General features: G+C 36.4%; 1 protein-coding gene across 1 annotated transcript in view; it reads right to left on the bottom strand.

Moving 5' to 3' along the window:
• GLDN (gliomedin) overlaps window positions 1-27663 on the bottom strand; it is an 81638-nt gene that overhangs the window by 11744 nt on the left and 42231 nt on the right. The window contains exons 3-8 of the mRNA XM_003755935.3: window positions 23825-23842; window positions 23353-23460; window positions 7886-8041; window positions 4489-4626; window positions 1505-1588; window positions 1286-1411 (exon numbers count right to left, since the gene is read on the bottom strand). Of these exons, the coding sequence (XP_003755983.2) occupies window positions 1286-1411; window positions 1505-1588; window positions 4489-4626; window positions 7886-8041; window positions 23353-23460; window positions 23825-23842 (630 nt within the window). The remainder of the gene's footprint in view (window positions 1-1285; window positions 1412-1504; window positions 1589-4488; window positions 4627-7885; window positions 8042-23352; window positions 23461-23824; window positions 23843-27663) is intronic.

Raw genomic sequence — 27663 nt, 5'->3', positions numbered from 1 at the left:
AGCACTTAGCATGGTTCTTGGAATATAGTAGATCCTCTATGTATATTTATTCCCTTCTCTTTTTTTAGATTGTGTTTATTCTTTCCTGAACTTAGGTGAAGAAGTATTAAAGACAGAATGATCTTGTGTACTTTCAATATTGGAAGTGTCAATGGAGCTTGCCAGCCATGATTTTAGCCCAATCTAGTAGTAGGTAAACCTAGTGGCCAAGATGCCATGTTCTGCAAACAAGAGAGTCATTCATCTATTGTATCTGGAAATGATCCTGATGAAGGAAGAAATATTTGTAGCAGTTACTTTAAATGTGAGACTACTCTCCCTAAAGATTGAGGAGCATCCCTGGATTGGGAGAATACATTTATATTTCTTATGTCTTTTTAGTAGATATACTTTTGTAAATGTTAATTGATGTTATTTGACTATCAGTGATGTCAAGGAGATGAGTAACACCCTAAATGATATTGGAGAGCTAATCACTGGCAGTAATAGTGGGGGAATATACCACATGGGGACTTGAACACATAGCATTAGAAAAATCCCATTGCCTCTCAGGTGAACTGCTACAATGTTAATGAGAAGATGTAAAACAGCCTTGTTCTGAGGACCTGACCTGCTAGTGCATATGGGCCTTGGGAGAGTAAATCCAGTCTAACTCCATACATATTAACTCCTACAATAGAATGTAGCTCCTTGAAGGCAAGGATTGTTTCTTAATTTGAATCCCTAGTGGCTAGCACAGACAATCAATCAATCAACCAATAAACATTTATTAAGCATTTAACAACATGCCAGACACTGTGCTAAGTGGGAGGGGTACAAATAGAAGAAAAAGACAGTTTTTGCCCTCAAAAAACTTACAATCTAATAGTATGGTATACTAGGGCATATTACAGATATTTAATACTTCTTAATTGATTAATTTGTTGATTGAGATAGATCTGCCATCTCGGGAATTAAGTCTCCCTTCAGTTGCAGATTGCTACTAATCCTTGCTTTTTTCCAGCTGTAGGATTCTTGTTCAATAATACCTCCATGGAGAAAAACTATAAAAACTCATATCTATGTAGTGCTTCAGGGATTACAAAATACTTTCCAGTAATCCTCTGAAGTAGCCACTGAAAACAAAAACTAACCTTCTTTTCTAGTCACATATGCCTTTAAAAACTAATTCCTTTTTATTAAATAGCTGTTAGATAAAACCCAATAAGGGTTTTAAACAGAGAGAGAAAGTGATTTAACTATAATTGGAAGACAGATGTTTTATATAACTGGCAGGCATTAATACCTGAGAAATGTTCAGTCACCCAAATTCGTTCATCACTCTTATTCACTGATTCTTTCATCCAAGTTCCAAATGTGTCCTTAACTTTTATCACCTCGGTTGGACTTCCAATAGATGCAATGATGCATTCTGCCAAAAGAGCAAAACGGAGAATTATCATTTTCTATGACCTCGATGTATCATTTTTCTAAATTTTCGAATAGGGAGCATAGAATCTGTTACCAGCTTGTGGAGAATGGTGTTCATTTGCTTTCTCATCTGGTTTTCCTGCCAGTGTGTCATCATTTGGTACTGCACAGGCGTCACCTAAAGAGTTTAAAAAAAACAAATGAAACAAACACAGCTAATATAATAGATTCTATTATAATATAGTCTTTGGGGAATCAGACTAGCATCTCACTTCTAGGTTAACTGCAATACTCTGGGCCTCTAAAAGAATGGAGTTATAAGACTGTATTATAGGAGCCTGATTTGATTGGTGGGATATAAATCTGGGTAATGAGCCATTGAGATTTAGTTCTATTTCTTTAAGATACTGACTTCCAGGAAATAACTAACTTTTAATGCAGAGAAAAGCTCCAGATTGCAGTCAGAAGACCTAAAATTCCAAGCCTGGCTCTGCCGCTCACTCCCACTGGGACTTTGGAGAAATCTTGTCACTTCTCCGGGTTTTGATTTCCTCATCTGTAAAAGGAGGGGGTCGAATTAAATGGTGTCTAATGTCTTTTGAACTCTAAAATCCTATAATACTAAGAGGTTTTTTGTGGAGCATAAGCTGTCCTATTTTTAGTTAAATAAGGGGAAAGGTCTTAGTCTCTGATCGTAAAAGCATGTTATGTCCTACAGGAAGCCACCTCTTTACCTTCTTCCTTGCAACCAAGGAAAAATAATTTCTCCTTCAATTCAATTTACATGTTTACTGAACTCACCCCTAAAATTTCCCAGAGTACTCCTCCTACTCTCATTCTTCCTACTTTCAAAGCTATAGTCTTGTCCTTGTTCCCCTTTCTATCAGATTTTAGACTTCTTGAGGACAAAGCATGAGTTGCATTAATTTTTGTATCCCCAGCACTTAGCAGATTGCCTCACCCACAGTTTCATAAATTATTGCTCAAAGGAAGGAAAATATTTTCTGGGTTTGCCCAGTATCCTGACAAGTAGGGCCATCTAATGAATCAGTCAGATTTCTGTTGTTTAATACTGCTTAGTGCATTACTGGAGAAGCTGGTAGGACCCTGATCTCCAAGATTTAAAATAGAGACAGATTGAGACACACACACACACATACACACACACACACAAAGAGAGAGAGACAGACAGACAGACACAGAGACAGAGAGACAGAGACAGAGACAGACAGAGAGACAGAGAGACAGAGAAAGAGAGAGAGAGAGACAGAGACAGACAGAGACAGAGACAGAGAGAGACAGAGAGACAGAGACAGAGAGGAAAGACAGAAAAGAGAGACAGAGACAGAAGAGAGAGAGACAGAGAGACAGAGAGAGAGAGAGACAAAGAGTGAGAAAGAAAGAGTTTTTTTTTTCAAATGAAGGGGTCTTGGTGAGAAGAATAAAATGCATTTATCTCAAAGATGAAGGGGAGATAATAGCATCTCACTGAATGTAGTTCCTCCCCCCAATACTTGTGCCGACACAACTGATCCTGCCTCTTTGTTGAGATGCTAAGTGGCATAAAGAGCTCCTCCAGGAACCACCCGTTACTGGCTAGCAATGCATTTGGCAAATTAAAACTCCATGAATGCTTTGGCAAAGTCCCTCTTATTCCCCCAGAGTTGATTGCTGTAGTTCATTCTCTGAAAGAAGCCTTGACAAAGGGGAACAATGTTAATGGAGAGAATGGTGCTGAATATCAGAAAAGGTGTAGTTATACAGTGAGAGAAAATAATTCCCAACTGGTGATGAGCATTGTAATTCAGCTTCAATGGGGGGAGAGCATCTTTTAAAACATACATTCACCAGCAGCTGAGTGTTCCCTTAATGTGTCTTCCAGAAAGAAGAGGGAAGTATAGCTCTCTAAGTACCAGAATTGCACACTGGGTCAAATAACTCCATAGGTAGATTCTGAAATATCTGCAATATGGAGTCAAAGAAAGAGATCAGACATTCTGTGGGTCTGTCTGTCTGGGATCCAACCATAGGGTTCTATGTTTCTAGGATACTTATTTTTTCAGTGTGTTGATCCTTTTTAGATATCCCAATGAATATTCAATGTACACACGCTAATAAACTTTATCTACCTAGCTTTATCTAGGATGATTCCTTGCATTTCTACATCATCTCATGTTGTAGAAAATCTCCTTATCTTCCTTAAGAGTTTTTATTTTTTAAATCAAAGTAGCTTTTTCTTAACTAATTTAAAATACTTGCTTTTCAAGTTGGGCAACAAACCTGTCCCCTTGATCTGAATGAGTTTGTAGTATATCCTTGATATTAATGGTTTTCTATCTCTAAATATGAACTTATGTCTCCAATACTAATATCTTTGTTAACAATAATATACATAAATGAGAGATAACAGATGCAACCAGTCTTACTGTCAGACTCTTTCCTTCCTTTGAAAGCACAAAGTTTCTAAGGGTACATAGAAAGATTTGGAGGGATTGGTGATTGAGGGGGGAGACTGGCAGTGAGTGGTATATGTGGCCAAAGAAAGAAGCAGTCTGAAGGATCCAGTCAAGAAGGATGTAGGTTTAGGTACAAATTTGAATTGAATTGATATTTGTCCCTGGATATTACTGCTTCAGTCTCTGATTGACATCTTTGTTTATGATAAAGAAGCTACCTTTGGACAAGAATCTTTTTTCAGTTTGATTTTTTCCCCTGAATTTAACTAAAAAATCTGGGAGTAAGCGAAACTAATATCTACTGGGCATTAGATAGGCTTTTGGGGGGTAATGTGGTGGGGAGTCTATTCTAAATAATATGTCTTAACCCTCCAAGTACTGCTATTGCTCATCAAGAAGCAATGTAGTGCTTTGGAAAGATAATTAACTTTAGGTTGAGGAGACTTGAGTTTATATCTTGAATCTTTCATTAATAATCTGGGCAAATTTAGGCAAGTCACTTAATCCTTGTGTACCTCAGTTTTCCCATCTGCAAAATGGGGTTAATAATGCACATGTAATAAAAGGTACTGAAGTACCAAGAAACAGAGAAGGGCAAGATAAGGCTGGGGGCTTTAGTGACCTGTGCATTGGCCATTAAACATATTTGGCTGGCGTTGGGCTTTGGCTCTTCTACTTCCAGGTGGGCCAGGTGGACCTTGAGGGCCAGGGGGTCCAGGAGGGCCAGGGAGGCCTGGGGGACCTTGGTCACCTTTGGCACCTAGGGAGAAACAAAGAAAGAAAGCGAGTGAGTGACATTATTTTCATAGATAGAGTTTTCATTCCACATAGTAGAAGGATGTTGGTTTTTTTCTCAGTGGATTATAGACCTAGATCAGGAAGAAACTTGAGATGCTAATGACTCTGTCCCCTTTATGGCTAAGGAAACTGACACCCAGAAAGTTTAAATGATTAAAAGGGGTTGGACTAGGAAGCCTCTATGGTCTTCTATGAATCCTGGTGTTTTCTGCAAACATACAGTTACTAAGTGTCTGAGGTAGGGTCAGAACTGAGGTCTTCCTGATTCCAAGCCCCATCCTCCATTCTGCCTTTTAGGGGAGACTCTCCTAGCTGCTACTTTTTCAATACTTTTAAAAATTCTGGGCCACATCTTGTTCATGATGAGACACTGACATAGGGCATAAAGTAGAGGATCAATTCAAAACAATATTCCCTTTAAAGACTAAACTAATAGCTACTGATTAGGCACTGGACTTCCAATATCTTTTTTTTTCTGGATTATGGAAGTGCATTCTAAAGGATGTCTGTTAGTCATCTAATTATTGAAATCTCTTTTGAAACTACAATGGTATAGTGAAAAAGAGCACTGGCTTTGAGGTAAAAAATATATTTATATCATGGCTTTTTCATTGACTAGCTGGGTGAGCTTGGACAAGTCACTTAATTCTTCTGTGCCTCAGTAAAATGAGTATAATAAGGACATCTCTCTTTAAGGTTGTTGTGAAGATCATATAGATAATATTTGTAAAGTGCATAGCACAGTGTCTAGCATATTGTAGATGCAATGTAAATGCTTATTTCCTTCTTTTATTCCTTCCTTCCCTCTCTCCTTTCTAAATTCCTCCCTCTTTCCTGCTTTCCTTCTTTCCTTCCATCATTCTTTTCATCCATCCTTCCTTCTCTTGTTCCTTTCTGCCTGTTCTTATTCTTATTTTCTTCCCTTTCTCCCTTCCTTCCTCTTTCCTTTTCATTCTTACCTTCCTTTTTTTCTTCATTCCTTCCTACCTCCCTCCTTCCCATCCTTCCTCCTCTCCTGCCTAAGGTAATATGGCTAATAGCAAAGCCAGGACTCATAGGATCATACACAGAGCTGTAAGAGACTATAGAGGCTGATAAGTCTAATCTCTTATATATATATATATGAGGAACCTGACACATTCCAAAGTTACGTTTATTTTCCTGAGACCACCAAGGTAGTAAGTTGTAGGATTGAGATTTGAATACAGGTCCTCTACCTTCAAACCCATTACTCTCCTACTGTACCACACATTCTCTCCAAAATTCCATATTTAAATATTGCTTCATCCTTTTCAGTGGACTACTTTATTCTCCTAAACCTTACTTAAGGTATTTTAGATAAAAAATCTTTCTAAAATGTGCTACATACTTTCTGCTTTCCAAAACAGTATTGTAACATTTTTATGATGACTCAGGGTTATCATTATTAGCACCAGGTATTGTACTATGCTATAACTCAAATTACCTGAGACATTATAGGGTTTCACACTCCTATACAAGATATAGTGGCTGTGATTTTTTTATAGAGATGTCTATTTTTTTTTTCTCTCTTCCCCTATCTGTGTCTAGTATTTCATCTCACCTAATCTGTGCTTCTGAGCCAGGCAGGAAATTCAAATAATCAATTTTCTCCTCTGCAAAATGGAGATAATACCTAACCAACTTTTTATTTTATTTTATTTTTCATTTGTTCCAGTCATGTTCAATTTTTCATAACCTCATTTGGGGTTTTCTTAGCAGAGATACTGAAATGATTTGCATTTCCTTTTCCAGCTCATTTTATAGATGAAGAAACTGAGGCAAAGAGGATTAAATGATTTTCCCAGGGTCCCAAAGCTAGTAAATATCTGAGGTTCCAGGCTCAGTGCTCTGTGCATTATAGTACCACCTAGATGCCCTCTTGATTTCCTTGATTTCCTTCAAATCTCAAATAAAATCCCATTTTCTGCAAGAAGCCTTTCCTCATTTCCCTTGGTGGTAGTTCCTTCCATTCAAGATTTCCTCCAATTTATCCTGTCTGTATCCTGTTTGTATATCATTGTTTACATGTTGAATTCTCCATTAGATTGTGAGTTCCTTGAAAGAAAAGCGTATTTTTAACCTTTCTTTGTATACCCTGCCCTTAGCCTAGTGCCTGGCACATAGTAGGTTCTTAATAAATAAATGCTCATTGATGTGACTTGTTGATTAAATCACATAATTGAATGTTTAGAGCAGTTTTTCTTGTTCACACTGTATTTGTAGTTATTGTAGTATTATAAAGGAAAAAAAAAGGCACCAGGCTTGGATTTAAGAGATCTGGATTGGATTCAAATCCTGGCTTTTATCCCTTATTGTATGACTGTGGTACAATAGCACACCCCCATTATCCACTTCGCAGATTGACTAGTAGGATTTTTATGTGAATTATAATTATAAAACTTTAACCATTCAAATATAGACAACAACAACTGGAGTCTTGATTTTATTAATCAAGGGAACTGAAGAATGAAGGAACTCTGTCTATCCATTCAGGCTGGAGCCTTGGCCACCATTTATAGTCTTAGAGAGTTTCCTAGAACTCTGAGAGCTTAGGTGATTTTTCTAGGGTCCCCTGGCCAGTATGGATCAAAGGCAGGCCTTAAACCAAAGTTTTCCCAATTCTAAGGCCAGCTCTTTATATCATACTGTTTTACTTCCCAAAGTCTTCTGTGAATAAAATTTTCTACCCTGAGTGGATATGGATAAACCAAAGTTCTAGCACGTAGACTAACCTCCCCCCCCAAAAAAAATTGTTGCTCATCTTTTGTTTTGAAGAGGACCTATACATCAATGATAATGTCTTGACTTGCTTGTGAATTGAATTTAAGTGAGGCAGAGTTCTACAAAATCATCAATCTCATTCTCTCTTCCAGAGTTATTAAAGTCTAGTGATATAACAAAAGTTAGGATGATTGGCAATGGCTTGGGATGTGGTGGATGATTTTGGTGTCCACTTGGCAAAACAAAACAAAACAAAAACTCATGCTTTCTTTTCTCAAAAAACTGTTTACAATAGTCAACAAGTCATGAGATCAAGTGCTGGTCATTGAATAGTTGACTAGTGATCACTGCAGCAAACTTGCACACCTTACTTTCTTGACACAATATGGAGGCCAGCTCTTTATTTGCTATGCTATGGCTGTCTTTTATTTGAATAGAAATTATCATAATTTCATGAGCATAAGAGGCTGTATCCTTACCTGTAGGAAGCACATCATTGGATGGGTCTCCTTTGTCTCCTTTCTCTCCTCTTTCACCTTTTTCTCCTGGGAGACCATCATTTCCAGGCAAGCCCAATTCACCAGGGTCTCCCTTTTCTCCTTTCTCCCCTTGATGTCCCATGGGCCCAGGCAACCCTAAGAATAAATGATATTTTAGCCATATAATGTAAAAGATCGTCAAAAAACTCCCGCTCACCCTAAAGAAAAAAAATACAACTTTCTTTGAGAAATCCTCCTCCTCCAACAGATTATGATACAGAGAAATTCTAAGTATTAGAAATATACTCCTCTATCAGGGCTAACAAAGTTTTTTCTTGAAAAAAAATTGATTTCTATTAGGTTTCTAATTGCCTCAGTTACCTTACAATATTCTGATTGAACCTACATGACAGAAGTAGACAAAAAATAAACAAACAACTGAATCAGTTGTTTCAACAGAGACTATATTGTCACATGTAAGTGTGACATTGAATTTGCAACTAAAATGGATCTCCTTTGAGAAAAGGTTTAATGGTGTTTATCAAAATGAAATTGTTTACTAAAAAAAAAAAAAAAAAAAAAAAAAAAAAAGAAGAAGAAGCTTAAGTATCATCTGAGGAGGTCTTAGAGAATAGGACAGGCCAGAGTAAAAAGTAGGTTGGAAAAGTCAAATAGATGTGACATTTAGGCAATCTGGGAAAAAAGAGGAAGTAGACAAGGTAACACAGTAACTGCAAGATTAAATACAATAGGTTTGCAAAATACTTGTGACCATTAAACAAGGTTAAGTAGCAAGGTGGAGCATTGGATGGAGTGCAGGATCTATAGTCAAGAAATTTGTTATTTAGTCATTTTTCCCCAGTCCTGTCCTAGGGGGCTTCTTGACTACATTTGGAGTTTTCTTGACAGAGACACTGGAGTGGTCTGCCATTTCCTTCTCCAGGTCATTTTACAGATGAGAAAGCTGAGGCAAACAGAGTTAAGTGATTTGCTCAGGATCACACAGCCAATAAGTATCTAAGGCTGGATTTGAACTCAAGAACTGACTTCAGGCTTGCCATTCTATCCACCATTCCACCTAGCTGCCCAAAAGACAAGGAAATCTAAAATGTTTAGAGGAAATGGTGAAGCATCATCAGTGGCAACATGAACCAAAGAAGAGCTACTAGTGAAAAAGAGATTCCATTACAAGGTCTATCTCCCAAAAAGAAAGGCTCCAGATAGTCTAAATATTTCACTTTTTGTATTAGGAAGGCACAGAAAATAAGATAGATGCTCATTTACTGGAAAATGGTTAAACAAATTATGGTGGAGGAATGTAATGGGCAGCTAGGTGGCACAATGGAGAGAAATTAGGTCTAGATTTTAGAAAATCTGAGTTCAAATCTGGTCACAAATGTGTATAAGTGATGTGATCTTAGACAATCACTTATTTCCTCATCTGTAAAATGGAGATAATGATAGCATTTACCTTCTAGCTTTCTTGTGAGGATCAAATGAGATGATAATTGTAAAGTGCTTAGCATAATTTCTGGCATATAATAAACACTACACAAATTTTACCTATTATTATTAATGTAATATTGCTGATCTGTAAGAAATATAAACAATAAATACAGAGAGGCATGAAAAAATTATATGAACTACTGCAAGGTAAAGGACACAGTCAAGAAAACAATCTACACAATGATTAATAAAATGTTCATAGAAAGAGCAACAATCACAAAACATTTGAAATTGAATGTTGCAAAATTATAGACTTAAATTGGGCCTAAAGAATAGATATTAGTGATGCCTTTACCTACTTCTTTGCAGAAATAATAGTTAATGGAATTTTGCACATACTGTCATCTTTTTTTTTTTTTTTTGTATATTCATTGATTTTGCTGGTTTTTCTCTTCTTTTAAAAATGTTATTTATTCCAAGGTATGCCTCTCTGGGATGGAGGAATAGAAAGGAGAATGTAGGCCATGTAAAAATAAAATGGATCCATACAAATCTATTTTTAAAAAAGAAAAAAAAAACTTAGAAGGGAGAATCATTGGGAAGCAGCAAATTCTGGCCTCCCTGCTTTCTTGGACCCTATCAGAAATGGTTCTCAAAATCATGGGGACTAGCTCATTTTACTTATTCGTTCTTATCTTTCTATATTCAAAGACAATCAAAAGGCATCTTTTGATTTTTTCTTATTAATTATTAAAATTACATCTCATTAATCAATTATCTTTAAGCCTTCACCCCAGTTTATTAAATATTATATAATTAATTAAATGAGGGAATTTTTCCCTGAGTTTTTATTTCTGTCTCTGTCTCTCTTTCCCTCTGTATATATCTTTCTGGAGATATCTATGCAACTAGATATTTATTAATAGAATAACCAATAATATAACAAAAACACACATGATTTACAATCAACATATCAATTGAGAGAAAGATCATATCCTAGATCTTCTTCTAACCATCACTAAAACAGGGATTCTCAAACTACAGCCTGTGGGCCAGATACAGCAGCTGAGGACATTTATCCCCCTCACCCAGGGCTATGAAATTTCTTTATTTAAAGGCCCACAAAACAAAGTTTTTGTTTTTACTATGGTTTGGCCCTCCAACAGTCTGAGGGACAGTGAACTGGCTCCTATTTAAAAAGTTTGAGGACCCCTGAAATGACTTTTAAATTCTGGAAACACAGTTCTATCATTCACTTCTCTTAGGATATTAGTCTCTTTTATAAGTTTTTTCTAGGCTTCTTTGCTAGATAAGTGTAAACTCAGTTATCTCAAGAAATAAGTTTTTAGTCTTTTCCCCTCTGCCTTTCTTTGTGCTTTAGAAAGATTAATTTCATAGCTGAGTGGAAAATGCACTTAAGTGAGTAAAGACTTGAAGTAGGAAATCAATCAGCAATCTACTGAAATAGTTTAGTTCTAAAGTGATAAGGGCCTGCACCAGGGTGGTGAAAGTCTTCAAGAAAAGAACATAAGAGAATGTCAGAGAATTATTGTGAACGTAAAATTGACAGGACTTGGCAATAGGCTGGATATAGGGGGTGAAGGAGGATGACTCATTGAGAATGACACATAAATTGTAAGCCTGGGTAACTAGGAGGATGGTGATGTCCTTGGCAGTAATAGGGAAGTTTGGATGTGGGGATGATGTTAGGGGGAAAGATAGTGAGTCCAGTTTTGAATATGAAGAGTTTAAGATGTCTACATAACATCTAGTTTGAGATGTCTAATAGGCAAATGCAGATATTTATTTGGAAGTTAGGAGAATATCTAGGGCTGGATAGGTAGATCTGAAAATCATCAGCATAGAGATAATAATTAAACTCTGAGGAGATCATTACTTGACATAGAATAAATGAGGAAGAGGAGAGAACCCAGCACAGAACCCTGTGGGACATCTGCTTTTCTTTGATAAAGATCCAGGAAGGGAGACTAAGGAGGAACATTTGGATAAATAGAAAGGACCAAGAAGATATAAAATAAAGTCAGAGGAGGTCCAGACATTCCAGGAGTGCTTAATTCAGGTAGTAAGGCTAGAAGAATGAGTAAAATATAGCTCTCCCAACAAAGAGCCATTATACGGTGATAGCCAAGACACAAAACCCTCAGAAGAGAATGACTTCAAAACATCTACAAAGTCTCAGAGAAAAATATAGGTTTGACACAAGTTCACCTAGAATTCCTGAAAAAAATTGAAGCTAGAACTTTTAAGAGAATTAAAAAAAATTTGTAAGTGAAGTGATTTTGCTGGTTTTTCTCTTCTTTTAAAAATGTTATTTATTCCAAGGTATGCCTCTCTGGGATGGAGGAATAGAAAGGAGAATGTAGGCCATGTAAAAATAAAATGGATCCATACAAATCTATTTTTAAAAAAGAAAAAAAAAACTTAGAAGGGAGAATCATTGGGAAGCAGCAAATTCTGGCCTCCCTGCTTTCTTGGACCCTATCAGAAATGGTTCTCAAAATCATGGGGACTAGTGAAATTAGAATGCTAGAGAAAAAGATTAGAAAAGAAATGAGAGTGTTGAAAGACTTGGAAAGAGAATTAACTGTTTAACATAAGGAGTACAAAATTTTACCAAACAACAAAACTGAAATGGACCAAATAGAAGTTAATGATTTCATGAGACAAAAAGAAATATTAAAACAAATTCAAAAGACTAAGACATAAGAAAATGGAAGATATCTAATATTTTAAAAATTGACCTAGAAGACAATTACAGGAGAAAAAAAATTTAAGAACCATTAGTTTACTTGAAAGACATAATCAGAAAAGAATCTGGATATCATACCTTTAAATCATGGCTTGAACACTGGCTGGCTGGATAACCCTGGTCAAGGGACATGGCCACTGTCTCAGCTGACTATACTGAATCTTTCTTTCTTTGTCACAAGTGGTCAGTGACTGGATTAAAGATATATACCAAATAGCTATTATTTTAAAATAGACCCTCAATTTTTCTGAGCTTCAGTTTCTTCATCTATAAAATTAGGGGACTTGATTAAATGATCTCTCGGTCCCTTTCTATTTCTAAAACTGATTAATTAGCCTGTGAATACTTTCGGTGCCACCATTAATTTGAGAGGATTTGGCAAACTTCATTCAAATAATTTATATTGCATTAAAAATACAACCAATCCCTAACGCATAGTTATTTTGGTACTTCAAATGATTGTAATCTTTTAGGTAGCATAAGTGTAACAACTATATAACTTAGCAGATAGTTGTTGTAGTGAAAAAGTTCATCACCTTTCATCCAAAATTGTATTATTCTGTGGGACCATAGCTAGACTAGTCCTTGGACAACAAGCCCAGAGTCCTCTCAACTTGTATTTGCCTTCAAACTCGTACAATTTGGAAAGGAGTTACTCTCGTTCCCTGTTATATGTTATAAAGGGGTCATAATAAGGTAATGTCTAGCATTTATTAGGAGTTTCAAGGTTTGCAAAACTTTTTATACATATTATCTTATTGATCCTGTGAGGTATTATCTTCATTTTTACAGATCAGGAAACTGAGGCTGAGGAATTTAGGAAGTAAGGCTAGACCATGCCCTGGTCAGGGTCACACAGCTAGTAAACACCTGAGGCAAGATCTGAATTTAGGTCTTCCTTACTCTAGGCCTAATGTTTACCTACTATTCAACTTAGCTGCCTCATATACAGTATAGCTAGAGAATCAGGAATGGACTCATGATGTTAGAGCTGGGAGGGACGTTGGAGATGATTAGTTCAATCTATGCAGTGGATCACTTGTTTGGTAAAGACCATTATATCCAGATGTATAATGAGGAAGGATAACTCTGGATGATACAGCATTCTTTTGTCTGCATTTTACATATAAATTTAGGCACATTATACTGGGGACAAAAAATGAGAACTGTTGCCATAGAATCCAAGCACACTGACCCAAGAATGTCACTAATACTATCTGAAGATTTTATAAGATCTAGATGTGACAAAGCTTGGGAAAATTATCTGGTACTTACTTTATTATATTATTCTCAAGATATTTATTGGCTTCACAAAGACCTTTTTCTCCTCAATGCCTTATTTCTAATTATATTTTTTCATTCTTTTATTGTTTCTTTTTTTAAAAAGTTCATATATATAACTGCAAAGCTTTCACATTTGAATTCAGCTATTAAAAGTTGATTACTTTCTTAAATCAAAAATTTTTGAACCTAAGAAGCTAAGTTATCTAGGATTAAAAACTCTTTTTATTGATTTATTTCAGTATATATCATCATTAGTAGGTAGGAAGACTTGAATAAACTGATACAGAATGATGATGAAAAAACCCCTAAATTTTTTTAAAGACCCTACATAGTAATAACTCTATACCTACTGAGAAACCCTGAGAGAACAAATGATAAAAAAGCATCTCCTTTTGATAAAGGTAGGGGTTGTGGGTAGGGGATGTTGACTACATACACTGTCAGACATGTCCATTAGTCTTACTGAATTTTTTTTATTTTTGTTACCAGTGGCCAAAGTGATTGGGTTGGATGTATACCTCAAATGTCATTATTTTATTATGTTAAATTTAAATTATTATGTTAAAATAGAAAAAACACGGTTTTTAAAAATGTGTGTGTATGTATACTATGTCAGGGACTGTCATTTTAAAAGTTTTATAAGAGTGAAAGGATTCTGCCATCTTATAAAAGGTCTGAAATCTTTTTCTGAAATAGTCTATGGTGGGAGAAGGGAACAATTGTTATTACATGATTATATATATTATGTAATTATAGTCATGCAATATATAGTATAATTATGTATTGTATAATAATTACATAAGAACCATCGTTTATGTATTGATTTAAGATTTGTAAAGTCCTTTACATGTATCTTCTCATTTGATCTCACAAGCTTATAAGGAAAATGTTATTATTATTATCCTGATTTTATGGAGCAGAAAATTGCTGCTTATGGAATGGTTACTTAGAAAACCCAGTCCTGAAAGCATGGGCTAAGGATTTTGTCTATTTGTATTTTTGTGTGGAATTCAATTATTAGATGATGAAATGCAAGAAAAATCTTTCCTTAAGCAAGTCTTACCAAAACATCCCCTCTTGTTTCTTGGGAAAATGTTTATTTGTCACAAAACTAGAAGAATAGAGTGTTAGAAGTACAACAAAGTCTAGTCTTCATTTCCCAGTAAAATTTCTTATTGTGGTTCAATTATTTTGCCTCCACACTGCTTTAGAGAAAGTGAGGTCTGCAAGTTTGGACAATGCTCACTAATGAATGCCCTGCTTTGTTTAGCCTTGTGACTTGTAGCTACTGTAGTGAACATGTTTTTAAGGGAAAAGAAAGCCACGAGTTTTGTTTGCCTGATGCAAGTGCTGGAACTTTGGTTTTCTTTCTTGTCTGCCCACTTGCGTAGTTGATTAGCTTGAGTGTTTGGGAAGAAAGGCAGTGTGACATAGTGGAGAGAGGGCTGATTTTAGAGTTAAGGAAACCCTAGTTCCAGTCTTGCTTCTGATTCATTTTGGCTATGTGATCCTGGGCAGTTCACTTATCTCAGTGCCTTACACATGAGTTGCCTGTGATCTGAATTCATGGAGGATATTTCCACGCAGGTTGTTGGTTTTTTTTTAAAGTTGAATTGGGAGAGTTCTATAATTTTCTGGGCTTGGGGACAATTCCATTTCTTTACTCTAGAAATGCTTTATTTTTTGAAATTATCTAAGATGAAGCTCCCCACTCCTTTAGGGTGATAACTGTCAAGTCTTGTGTGGTCTTGATTACAGATCCTTTGTACTCTTTATTTCTGACTGATTTCCCTCATTTATTAATGCCTGAATTATTAAATCTGCCTCCAAGATGAGAGCTTTTTGTTCCCAGTGTCTCCTTCTTTTAGCCCATTCTTTCCTTTGTTCTTATCATATAAGGACAAAATATAGAGCAAGGGGTTTCTTAATTGGCTAAAACAAAAATCTGTTCAGTCATTTTTCATTTCGTGTCCTATTCTTCCTGATACCATTTGGGGTTTTCCTGGCAAAGATCCTGAAGTGTTTTGCCATTTCCTTCTCCAGGTCATTTTGCAGATGAAGAAACTGAGATGAACAGTTTTAAGTGATTTGCCCAGTAAATGTCTGAGGTCAGATTTGAACTCAGGAAGATTTGTATTCCTGACTCCAGTCTTGTCTATCCATTGAGCCAACTAGCTGATCTGAGACTGAATCTAGCATTGAAATATGGATAAATAGACTGTCAATGAAGTGATTAAATGATATGATAAACTTGAAAACATTAACTAAATATCAGTTACTATTCTTATCCAGAAAATTCCTATAAGTCAATCTCAGATAAACAGGAATTAGAGGATGGAATGATGTTCTGATATTCTAAAGGGAATAGATACCTAGGGAAATGTTAAATAATTAAAATCATAATGTAGAGCTAGAAGGAACTTTAGCAGCCATTGAGCCCAACTTCCTTATCTCACGTATTAGGAAAGTGAGCCTCAGAGATGTTTGTTATTTAATTGTACAGGGTGAAGGCAGGCTAAATGACCTTTGAAGTCTCTTTCTCCTTGGAAAGTCTGTGATTCTATAATCTTAGTCAAATGACTTCACTCTCTGGGCTTCAGTTTCTTTATTTGTGAAATCAGAAGTTTAGACTATGTATTCTCTGAGAGCCATTCTAGCTCTAAATTTATAATCCTATAAATAAAGAACCTACAAAAGCTTCCTGTTATCCACTGCATTCATTAAGTATAAGTTGCTTTCAAGACTCTCCAAAATCTGGTCTTCCCCTAAAAGCATTCTTGAACCTTGAAAAACTTCAGGACTTAGTACCTTTCCAACTCTGCTTGGCCACAGAAGCAGATTTCTGACTTCAGAAGTTTTATTTCCTCTGGGCAACCCTTTTAACTATATTAGCACCAAGGGATATGACTTCAACCTCTGCCATTTTTCTCCTTCCCCCCGAACTTTAACATATCCCTTCCCCTTGTGTTAGCTGTTAATTAAAAACAAGTAAGTTCTTGGATTGCAAGGTAGATAAAGAATGGGATGTTGTCCCTAATATCTCTAACACTATTCACTTTACTGTCCCCTATTGATCACAATAAAGTTTGATAATTTGCATTAGGTCAATTTAATCGTTTACTCTATATAAATCAACATTCTAAGATCATGTCTCACATCATAGGACTGTTCAATCATTCCAGTGTTCTCATTTACACAGGCAAGATGATTGAGGACATTAGTAGTTAGTTATAATGGAAAAGTTGCTAGATTTTGAGGCAGAGAATTTGGGTTTAGACTTTCTTTGCTTAATCACTTAACAGACAGATAGTACGGTAGATAAGGCAGTGGGTCCAGAGTCAGGAAGATCTGAAATTCAAGTTCAACCTCAGATATTTTCTAGCTTCATGTTTTTATGTAAAGTCACTTAATTTCTGTTTGCCTCTGTTTTCTCAGTTGTAAAGTGGGCATGGTTGTTAAGATCAAATGAGATAATATTTGTAAAGTATTTGGAACATAATAGGTGCTCTATAAATGCTATTACTATTACCTTGGGGCCTTAGGCAAGTCAATTTCTCTGGATCTCAGGAGTTTGAAAATTTAGTTACAAGTGTTTTTTTCCTTTCTTTTTGGACAGTTTGATTCTCTGGGATTCTGTTTTTAATGCGACAAGGACAGGAACTCAGCTTAGGTTAGAACATCTGTAGACATTTTAAAAGTTTCTAAAAACCTCCCTCTTTAAAACTGGTGATTGACATGACTTTGGTCATTTAATTAAAAATGATTTTTCAACTTTAAAATTGTATTGATGTTGGGACATACAATTATGAATGGTCTCTTTATTAATTAGCTCAGTGATCTTGGACAAGTAACTTCACTTGTCTGGGCCTCCATTTCCTCATGTGGAAAATGAAGGAGTTTGGATTAGGTCAGAGATGTCAAACATAGGACTGCATTTCCCTGTGCCAGATTAAAGTGTAATTAATACATGTATAGCAAATGAATATATATTTAATAACTATTAAGAGTGATTATTTTAATAATGGAAAATAATTTAATTTATATAGCACTTAAGCAGGTACTTTACAAATATTACACATAATAATATCATTTACATTAATGATAATAGAAATAATTCCTTTTAAATAAAATCATTATTGGTAAATATTAAATAGCATAATAAATAAAATACAATAAAACATACATTTTACATTTTAAAATTATGTCACTATATGGTCCATAAGGATCCTTATATAGAGTTTAGTAGTTCTTGTTTCTATTTGTGTTTGATATCATTGGATTAGCTCCCTTTTGGCTCCAACATTTTATGGTTTTTTTAAAGTTCTGTCATCTTTCTATCTAGCTCCAAATATTTCCCTTTTCCTATAGTGTCTCTCTCTTCCCTGAGATGGAAAGTTCATATAGGTAAGAATTCTAATGACAGTTTCCTGACTGCTTAATGATTTTCCTATTTCTTTCATATCACCAGGAAACTAAAGGATTGATGTAAATCTAGAACTCTAGGAAGAGTGTCTACCTCAGATGTAAAGGGATCCACAGATGTATTCTATTATTTTACTTTTGGCCAGATTTATTTACCAGTTTTTGTTATAGTGTTCTCAAGGCAAGGACACAGCTCATACTTCTTTTGTTTTCCCTCCTCTCACCTAACACAAGGTTAGGCATAGAGAACACACTGATCAAATACTGATTGATTGATTGCTGTATAATGAAGTCTCACCTATCTATGGGAGTAATCTGATTTAAATTTCTAGTGGTTTCTTGGGATAAACCAAATGGTCTATAGAGACATAGTCATCATTATTCTGTGATGATATTCTTTGATAATTATTATAATAAACATAAGTATCAGTTAATCTGGAATAATTTGTGGTTGTAATTTCTTGGACTGAACTGACCTGGGAACTCTGCCTTATTTCTGTACACCACGTTTTCACAGAGGGCTCCCGCTAAGCAATGCAGGGAAGGACAACCTGCCAATTGGTAATGAGATCCAATAATTCTGCCACAGGGTGTTATTTTATTTTATTTTTTTGCATGTGGTTGTTTTTCTCTCATTCTCAGAGTTCATTTTTGAACAAAATGTATCTACTAATCACCTGTGATCTGTGATTTTCTTTTTACTTAAAAAAGTGAAAAAGGTAGTTTAAATGTTGGCTCATCAAATTAGAATTAAAATAGCCATTGGTTTGTGTTCAAAGACTTGTAGTTAAATAGTCATATTGTTAATTTGGGGGGAATTAAAGTATATTTGTTGAAAGTTTTTATTCTATGCAAGAGCTGATGAAATTGCCTAGAAAATTCTATATTTGCTCTGGAAGTCTGTGTTCTTCCGAACTGATTCTGTGTGTGTGTGTGTGTGTGTGTGTGTGTGACAGAGAGAGAGAGAGAGAGAGAGATAGAGAGATAGAGAGAGAGACAGAGAGACACAGAGACACAGAGAGAGAGACATTATTATTGGTAAATATTAAATAGCATAATAAATAAAATACAATAAAACATAGAGAGACATTACATAGACGGAGACAGAGAGGGAGAGAGAGAGAGAGAGAGAGAGAGAGAGAGAGAAAGAGAGAGAGAGAGAGAGAGAGAGAGAGAGAGAGATTGAGAAAGACATTGAAAAAGAGAGACAAAGAAAGGAGGGAAAGGGGGAGAGGGAGAATGGAAGAAAGAGGGAGAAGGGAAAGGCAGAGGGATAAAGACAGAGAAAGAACAGGGAGAGAGACAGAGACAGGGATGGAAGGGAAGCAGGAGAACGAAAGAGACAGGGGAAGGAGAAAAGTAAGGAAGAAAAGACAGAGAAAGAGAGAGAGAGAGAGACAGAGAGAGAGGGAATGAAAGATGGAAGGAGAGAAGGAGAGATGGAAGGGAAGAAAGGAGAGGAGAGAATTGTAATCCTGGAACTGGGGCAAATTCAGTTGGGGAGGGAAGCAGGCAAGCTCTGGACAACGTAATTCAATCACAGGTGCATTCGTGCTTAGAAAGGGAGTGGTTAATTCCCTTCTCCTAACCTTCACTGTCTATCTGCTTCTGCAGTCTCATTTACTCTTGGGTTTGCCTTTTACCCTCACTCCCTATGGAGATAAAAGCAACAGAAGATTAGCTACAGGATAACAGGGAGAAACAACGTCTCCCTCTATGTCAGTGCTTAGTCATTTGTTTTTCCCTAGTTATAACTCTATAATCAGGCAGAGGCTAATTAACTATAACAATGACATATATCTCATCTCTCTTTGTCTCTCTGTCTCTCTCTCCCTCTCTCTTTCTGTCTATCTATCTCTCTTTCTCTCTCTTTCTGTCTGTCTCTCTGTCTGTCTGTCTCTCTCTCGCTCTCTGTCTCTCTCTCTCTGTCTCTGTTTCTCTCCCTGTGTGTCTCTCTGTCTGTCTGTCTGTCTGTCTCTCTCTCTCTCTCTTTCTGTCTGTCTGTCTATCTGTCTCTCTCTCTCTCTCTTTGTCTGTCTGTCTGTCTCTCTGTTTCTCTCCCTGTGTGTGTTTCTCTCTATCTTTCTGTCTCTCTGTGTCTGTCTCTGTCTCTTTTTTTTTCCTCTCTCTGTTTCTGTCTCTCTCTGTGTGTCTCTCTGTTTCTGTGTGTCTCTTTTTATCTCTTTCTCTGAATCTCTCTCACACACAGGCAAATTTTTTTCTATTAAAGAAAGAACTTAACATGAGCAGATCACAATAGACACATGCCACTTTATTATCTCTTCCTGTCTGTTTTTACTCATATGCGCCTTTCAAAATCTGGTTCAAAATTCAAAGTTATGTGTCTCCTTTATCTTAAAAAAAAAGAAAATAAAACAAAAACACCCCCACAAACCAAATAGTCCTTTAATCGGCCTTGCAACGTTTCAGATACCATTTTCTTTTTCTGCCAAACTTCTCAAATTCACGGTCCACTTTGCCTCCACTTCCTAACCATCTATTCCTTTTGGAATTCCTTGCAACTCAACTTCTGAGACTCTTCTAAAGTCATTCTCTAAATGGTGACTAATAAAACCCTTGCTGACAAAGTAAATGGTCTTCTCTTCAGCTATCTTTCACTCCCCTTGACTATCTCTGTGAGATTTGACATTACTCATATTCCTTTTTGCCTTCTAAAAATATTTTTACCATTTTCCCCTTTTTTCTTTTGATCTTTTTTGCTGACTCTTCTTCCCTCTGCTTCCCAACTATAGTTCCAAAGTCTTGTCCTCAGCTCCCTGCTATTTTTGGACTGGTAACTTCCTCAATGCACGCATCCCCTCCCATGGTTTTAATTATCACTTCTGATGAAGGTGACTGACAAATCCCTATCTGTGACCCTGACCTGTACTCTAGACCAGTACTTCCAGCTGTTTGTAGAACGCTCCCACTTGGATATACCAGTCCATATTCTCAAATTCAACATGTTCCTAACTGAACCCTCCACTAACTCCCCATTTTTCATCATGATTTCACATTTTACTTATTTTCTATTCTAGAACTATTATGGCCGTCCTTGTCTCTCTTCCTTTATCCTCTATTTACATCTATGTAATCACCAAGGCCAATAATTTTTTCCTTTTCACTGCCATCTCATGTCTGGATCTTTGCTGACCTGTCAAGCTGGCTCTTATTCTTATATTACCTCTCTTCAACAGATCTGGTGTGCCAACAACTTACTTCTTCTTTTTGTCTCTCTTCCTCTCTCCCTCCCTTTCTCCTTCCTTCCTTCCTTTTTTGGCAGGAAGATGGGAGAAGAGTTCCAAGCTTATGAATCCACAAAAGGAAACTTCCAGTATTTAAATGCCTTCCTTCTGTCACACAGACGGGCAACTGCTTTGTGATTTGTAATCCTCAAGAATTACCAAGGTTACAGAGAGTTAAGTGACTTGCTCACCATTCCCAAATCAATGCATGTCAGGGACAGGACTTGAATCCAGGTCTTTCTGGCTATTAGATCAACCTTCTATCCACTGCTACTTCTCACTAATCTTCCTTAAAACATATTTTAATCATATCTTAAGATTTTAAATTTAGAGCTGAAAGGGACTTTGGGAGTAGTCTAGCACAACTCCTTTATTTTTCAGATAAATAAACTGAGATCCAGAGAGATGAAGCAGCTGACTGACTGATCAAGGTCGGGCAGGTAAGGAACTGCCAGAGCCAGGGATCTGAACTCAGATTCTCTGAGATCAGATTCAGAGGGTAGCTTAAGAATCTAGTGTGAAAAACCACAAACTGGAAACAATCCTCGGGCTAGTCATTGTAAAACAGATGAATAAATTAGGGCAGATGCAGTATGGCAGCGTGGAGAGGGACCTGGCCTTGGAGGATCTGGGTCCTACTGCTGGTTCTGTCCCAGACTGGCCGTGTGACCTGGCATGTCAATCCACTAAGCCTGCAGGGAAGCCTCTCCATAAGACGAGGAGAAGGTGCAATGGGGAAGAGGACAGCCCTCACCAGGAGCTCCCTGTATTGATGAAATCACAAGTCTTATTTAAAAAAAAAAAGTTATGGCATGGAATGCTATGCTGCTGGAAACACAACAAATACAAAAAATATAGAAAAACATGAAGAGAGGCACAGTGATAAAGCTAGAATCAGCACATGCAATGACTACAACAGATAGTAGCTGTGTGACCCTGCATAAGTCACTTCACCCTGTTTACCTCAGTTTCCTCATCTGTAAAATGAGCTGGAGAAGGAAATGACAAACTACTCCAATATCTTTGCCAAAAAAACCTCGAATAGGATTATGAAAAATCAGACACAACTGAAATGACTGAACAACATAACTATAGCAAAATATATGTATATAATATATACATATTTGTAGACATTGTCTATAACTAGAACTGACATATATACATATATATTGACTAGAACTACAACCATAACAAATATAAATACATATAAGAATGTATATATGTGTGTGTATGTGTGTGTATGTATTTATCTTCTCTTTACTCACATAATCTTTACTAAAATTCAAATCTTCCTTGCCTCTCCTAATTAGCCTCCTCATTAGGTTCCCAGTTTCTGGTTTCCTCTTTCTTCATTTGACTTTTCACATGGCTGCCAAATTTTAATTCTTAAAACACAGAATTTGAATATGTCACTCAACTATTTCAATTACTTCCTATTGCCTATGTATAAAGGACCAAATCCTCATTTTGAAATTCAAAGACCTCTACAGTATATCTCCTACCTACTTTTAGAGCCACATTTAATGTTAATATTTAATATTATTTTCCTTCATGCTTTATGTTTTGGTTGAAATGGACTTCTAGCTTTTTTTCCCAAATAGTTCCACTGTCAGATCCTTGTACAGATGGTCTTATGTCCAAGGCAATCTGTCTTTATCTCTACCTTGTAGCTCTCTTCTCGTTCCTCAGCTCAGGAGTTCCACCTACTACACAAGACTTTTCCTGCTAGAGTTGTTAGAGTTCTTTCTCTCCTGAAATGACTTTGAAAGCTTTCTGTGTCTTTTCTATGTAATTGTCTGAGTGCATATCACATTGCCCAATAGAATGTAAACTCCTTGGGACTTTTTCATTTTTGCCTTTGTATTCCTAGACCTGGGTGTATCCTATACCTAAGAGAGGCTTAATAAATGTATGTTGAATTGAAATGAACAAATTGCACAGGGGAAAAGATAGTGGAGATTAAGAGAGCAGAGAGGACACTACTAGGACTAAACTGAGAAAAAACTGGTGGGGAAGGCCAATCTGATTCATGTTATTATCCCAGGAAGCAAGATAACTTTTGGGATTCAGAAACCAATTGGAGAGATCATTTCTTCCCAAGTATTAAATGAGAATATATTGAGGTTTGGTTAGGAATTGGGGCAGAGAGGGAAAGAGCCCTCAGACTGGATCATGAAGACTTGCAGGATATCACTGAATCAAAAATTTCCTAATTTCTCAATCACCACTTTTCATTTTTTTCCAAATATAGTCACAAAGATATGAGATAAGAGGATTACTTATAAGTTTTGACAAAATACCCATTTTTCCTTTTTTCCCATTTGCTCCTTTTTCTCCCCTTGGTCCTTGAATGCCTGGCAGTCCATCTGATCCATTGTGTCCTGGTAACCCATTCATTCCTGGAGGTCCTAAACCAAAACAGAAAATTAGTGAATATTTGCAGAATATTCAGCACTAGCTTTAGAATGAGCTTGAATTAAAGCAATCTTCTTATATGCATTATATAAAAAGTAGGGTAAAAGTCCTAAAGCCACAGGGCTGGTAGGTTGAATTAAGGCTGTCAAAGACAATTTGAGAATAGGAACTAGCTCCTTCTCCTTCCCTCTCCTTTTCTTCCCATGCAATAGACAGGAAAAAAGATTGTCAGACTTATGGACTGGGGAAGGAAGATGAGATAGGGAATTATTCCAGCTCCTTTCCCTTTTCCTTAAAACTGATGGAGGAATGTCCAGTCCCCCTTCCCATGTTACTGGAAATTTAATGGTATCTTACCTGGTAGTCCAGGTGGTCCTAAAACAGGAAAAAAATATATTAAAAAGAAGATTGATAGAAAAAGTAAAATTATTATTAAAAAATCAGTGAACAGCAGAACATTTTACTCCTTCCCCTTAATAACTCCCATCCCATTCCTTCTAAGATTTTGATAAATATTTGATTACAATGAACAAAATGAAACCATAGCTTTTGTTTAGAACTCGTTAAATAAATGCCTCGAGAGAACCCTATGAACAATTCAACCATGACCCCCTTGTCAATAGAAATCAATCTTTGTTTCATTTGACAAACAATTTTTGTCTATTCTCTTTTCATGACAAATTAATGAAGTTTCTGTCACAAAAGTGTTTCATCTTTAATAAACATAGACCTAAGTAAGCCAAGAATTATTCTCCTTAAATTTTTAGTGCCCTATCAAGAGTCTTTCTTTACACAAATAGTCAAGCTAATAGTAGCATAACCCAGTTCTCCAGGGATTTCATTTTAAAAAATTCTTTTAAGTTGTATGGGAACAGTTAAGATCAGTATCAGATAACAAATAGCTTCTTTGGTGCATAATTGGAAAGGGATTTCAGGGGTTCAGATGAGTCATTTACAAATATTTTAACAAACAAGTTCTTCCTGTCACAAATAGGTATGTCTTATTGTAAATCATTCTTCTTGGGTGCTCAGGCAAGTTAATGAGATTGAAACATGAGAAACAAAAATAAATACTCCTTTTTTCCCCCAAAGAGTGTGTATGATAAAAATAACCCTGAGGGTGGAAAGTTTTTTTTCATAAATTCATCCATGTATGTATTCACTTATTTTATTCATATAATGAGCATTTATTGAGCATGTGTTCTACCACAGGTACGGGAGGAATAGAATAGGAAACTTTTGGATGACAAAATTCCTTCTCAATGCAAGTTGGCACATTCTCTGCATTTTGGTGTGTTAGAGAGTTTCCCAATACACTGAGAGCTCAATACACAAAGCCAATATTTGTCAGAGATTTAAATCTAGGTCCTTCTTACTTTAAGAGTAGTTCTTCAGCCAGAATATCAAAGGACACAGATGATGGAGAAGTGTTAAGTCTCTTCCTTTAAGAAGCTTAAAGTCAAATCGAGCAGACAAGAGTAATCCACGGAAAACCAGGACAGGAAATACGGGTTTCAGCCAAGGATCAGCCTCGTTAAACATGGACAAGGCTCATCCTCAAAAGATTGGCCTTCGATAATGAATATTTTTGGTTTTGAAGATCCATGAAATGCAAATAAAATAAATTCCACACATCAGTAATGGGGAGTAACCATTACAAAGGCAAAGAGTGGTCTGCATATGATAAGGTCAGATGAAGTTTCTTGAGGCAATTGGTATTTTAGCTAAGTGTTCTCAACTTGGACTCAGGAAGTTGTTGCTGTTCAGTCCTTTGTCAGCTGTGTCTGACTCCTTGGGGTCAGAAATACTAGAGTTGTTTACCATTTCTATCTCTGGCTCATTTTACAGATGAGGAAACGGAAGCAGAGTTAAGTAACTTGCCCACGGTCACATAGCTAGTTAGTGTCTGTTTGAACTCAGGGCTTCCTGACTTCCTGAACTCAATCCATTTCACTACCCAACTATTCTGAAGTCAGGAAGATCTGAATTTAAATTCTGTCTCAGACACTTACTAGTTATTTGACCTTAAGCAAATCATTTAACCCTGGTCAGTCCTCAGTTTTCTCATATGTAAAATGGGGATGATAATAGAACTTACCTACTGTGGTAGCCTGGTCCCCCAACACCCACCCTCTCACACACATCATATGGAGCCAAACTTAATGCAGACATCTGTTTGACGTCATCATTTCTCTGCAGCTTATCACTCTTAAGCTCAAGCCACTCTTGATCTTAGCCTTCTCCCATAGCAAGGATTTATAGGTTGATTCTGTATCCAGCTCAGACTGGGTATTCTAGAGCAGGGGAAAGACAAGAAGTCACAAACTTCATTCTGCAGAGCTCTATGTTGCAGAAATCAATATGCCCTATTCTCCTGAATTGATTCCTTCAGGGTTCCTGCCTACATTAATGCAACCTGGAACAGAGAGGACAGCAGATGCTCTCTTTGTACCTGTGGGTACAAAGCTCTATCTGTGGATAGAGCCATTAGCAGCAGAAATGAAGTCTTCACTTTCACACAGATATCACATCCACTTAACTCCTTGCCACCAACTCAAACCTCCCATAGATTCTGAGGTTAAATCTACCAAACACTAAGACAAAAGGTTAATTCAGTCATTCTAGGCAAATAGCTGAACAATGGGGAGAAACCCAACAAATCAGTGTTTTAATGACTTGACTGTTGAATGCACTGATCAAGATGCTCTAACCTCATGGAGACACATCTCTAACTTAAAGATGATGTTTGCATCTACTGTTGCAGAGTGGCTAGAGTACAGAACTTTTTCTTCCTGTTTGAATCTTAGTTGTTTGTTTGTTTGTTTTTGGTCTTAGTTTCTTCCTCTGTAAATTGTGTGTGTGTGTGTGTGTGTGTGTGTGTGTATAAAATACCAACTTCTTGTGGTTAGTGTGAAGCTCAAAGGAGATGATGTCTGTAGCCTGGAAAACTTTATTTTTTAAAATGCTAAATAAAAGTAAGGATCACTTATTATCTATCATTAAACTTTCCCTCCTCCCTACAGCTAGAAGTTTGATATAAACACTGTGCAGTAGTATGGTAGAGACTCTCTTTCTAAATCTGGGTCCAAATCCTGCCAGTGGCATATATGGGTTGTGCAGAAGTATCTTAACTTCTGCTCAGTTCTCTGAAAGCTATGAATTGTACAGAAGGTATTGCCCAGCATTTATCAAGGGAGTTTCTCACCTGGATGTTTACTGTATCAGTTAAATCACAGATCTTCTATCTATTAATGTTCATTATCTCATTTGATTCTCATAGAAACCCTGTGAATGACAATCCATCTCAAACCATTTTATTTCATTTTAACTTTCATGTTCCTTTATTGCCATTATATAGATAAGAGTCAGAGATGGGGAGGAGAGAAAGGTCTGGGTATATTCTCTCTTCATTAGCTAAGGCATCTGAAAATTAAGTCCATTTTATTCCATGTCCACCTAAAGGATAGGTGAACCCATGAGCCTGACTTAAAAAGTCCATCCTCCTTCTTCTAAATCAGCCCATATGTTAAGCTTCTGGGAGCACAGGAAAATTTGTGTTAGCAGACAATCAGAAACAGTCAAGAAAATAAATATAGGAGATTAGGTCTTGGTCATGCACAAGATTTTGAAAAGTTCACTCTAGGAATAGACCAAAGAGGAATTGGTTACCTAGCGCCAACTTTGAACACAATTAGCTATTGTAAATTATAGAATTTACATAGATTTATATCTATAGACTTTACATCTATTAAGGTGGAAATTCTGTCTGCTAAATTCTTCATGAATCCCTACTAATCTAGCAAGGGAAATTATAGGGATTATAAAATACGTCTGTAATTTAGTAGATAAGTCCTAAGGAACTGCCTAAAACACATCTAAGTTGTTATTTGTGCTGGGTCACAAACCTAGTGAGCATCAAAAGCAGCATCTGAACCTCGATATTCTAGACTAAAGAGCCCAATAATCTCTTTCTTAATGTTACCTGCTTCTGTTAAATTCAACTATTTAATAGCACTTGATAAAATCATAGAATCTCAGATTCTTCTGTGGAATCTTCCATTAAAAGGGCATCCGTTCTTTCTCAGAAGTCCTCAGAGATGAGCCCCACTACTATGTCATAGCTCTGTGATTTTGGGCCAGGCTTTTTTTCTGCTGTGAACCTTAGTTTCTTCACCTATAAAGTGAGCAGATTGCAT

Source organism: Sarcophilus harrisii, chromosome 2 (genome assembly GCF_902635505.1).
Source record: "Sarcophilus harrisii chromosome 2, mSarHar1.11, whole genome shotgun sequence".
NCBI classification, from domain to species: Eukaryota; Metazoa; Chordata; class Mammalia; order Dasyuromorphia; family Dasyuridae; genus Sarcophilus; species Sarcophilus harrisii.
The sequence above is the reverse complement of the archived record's forward strand: the minus strand, read 5'-3'. Positions and strand labels throughout refer to the sequence as shown.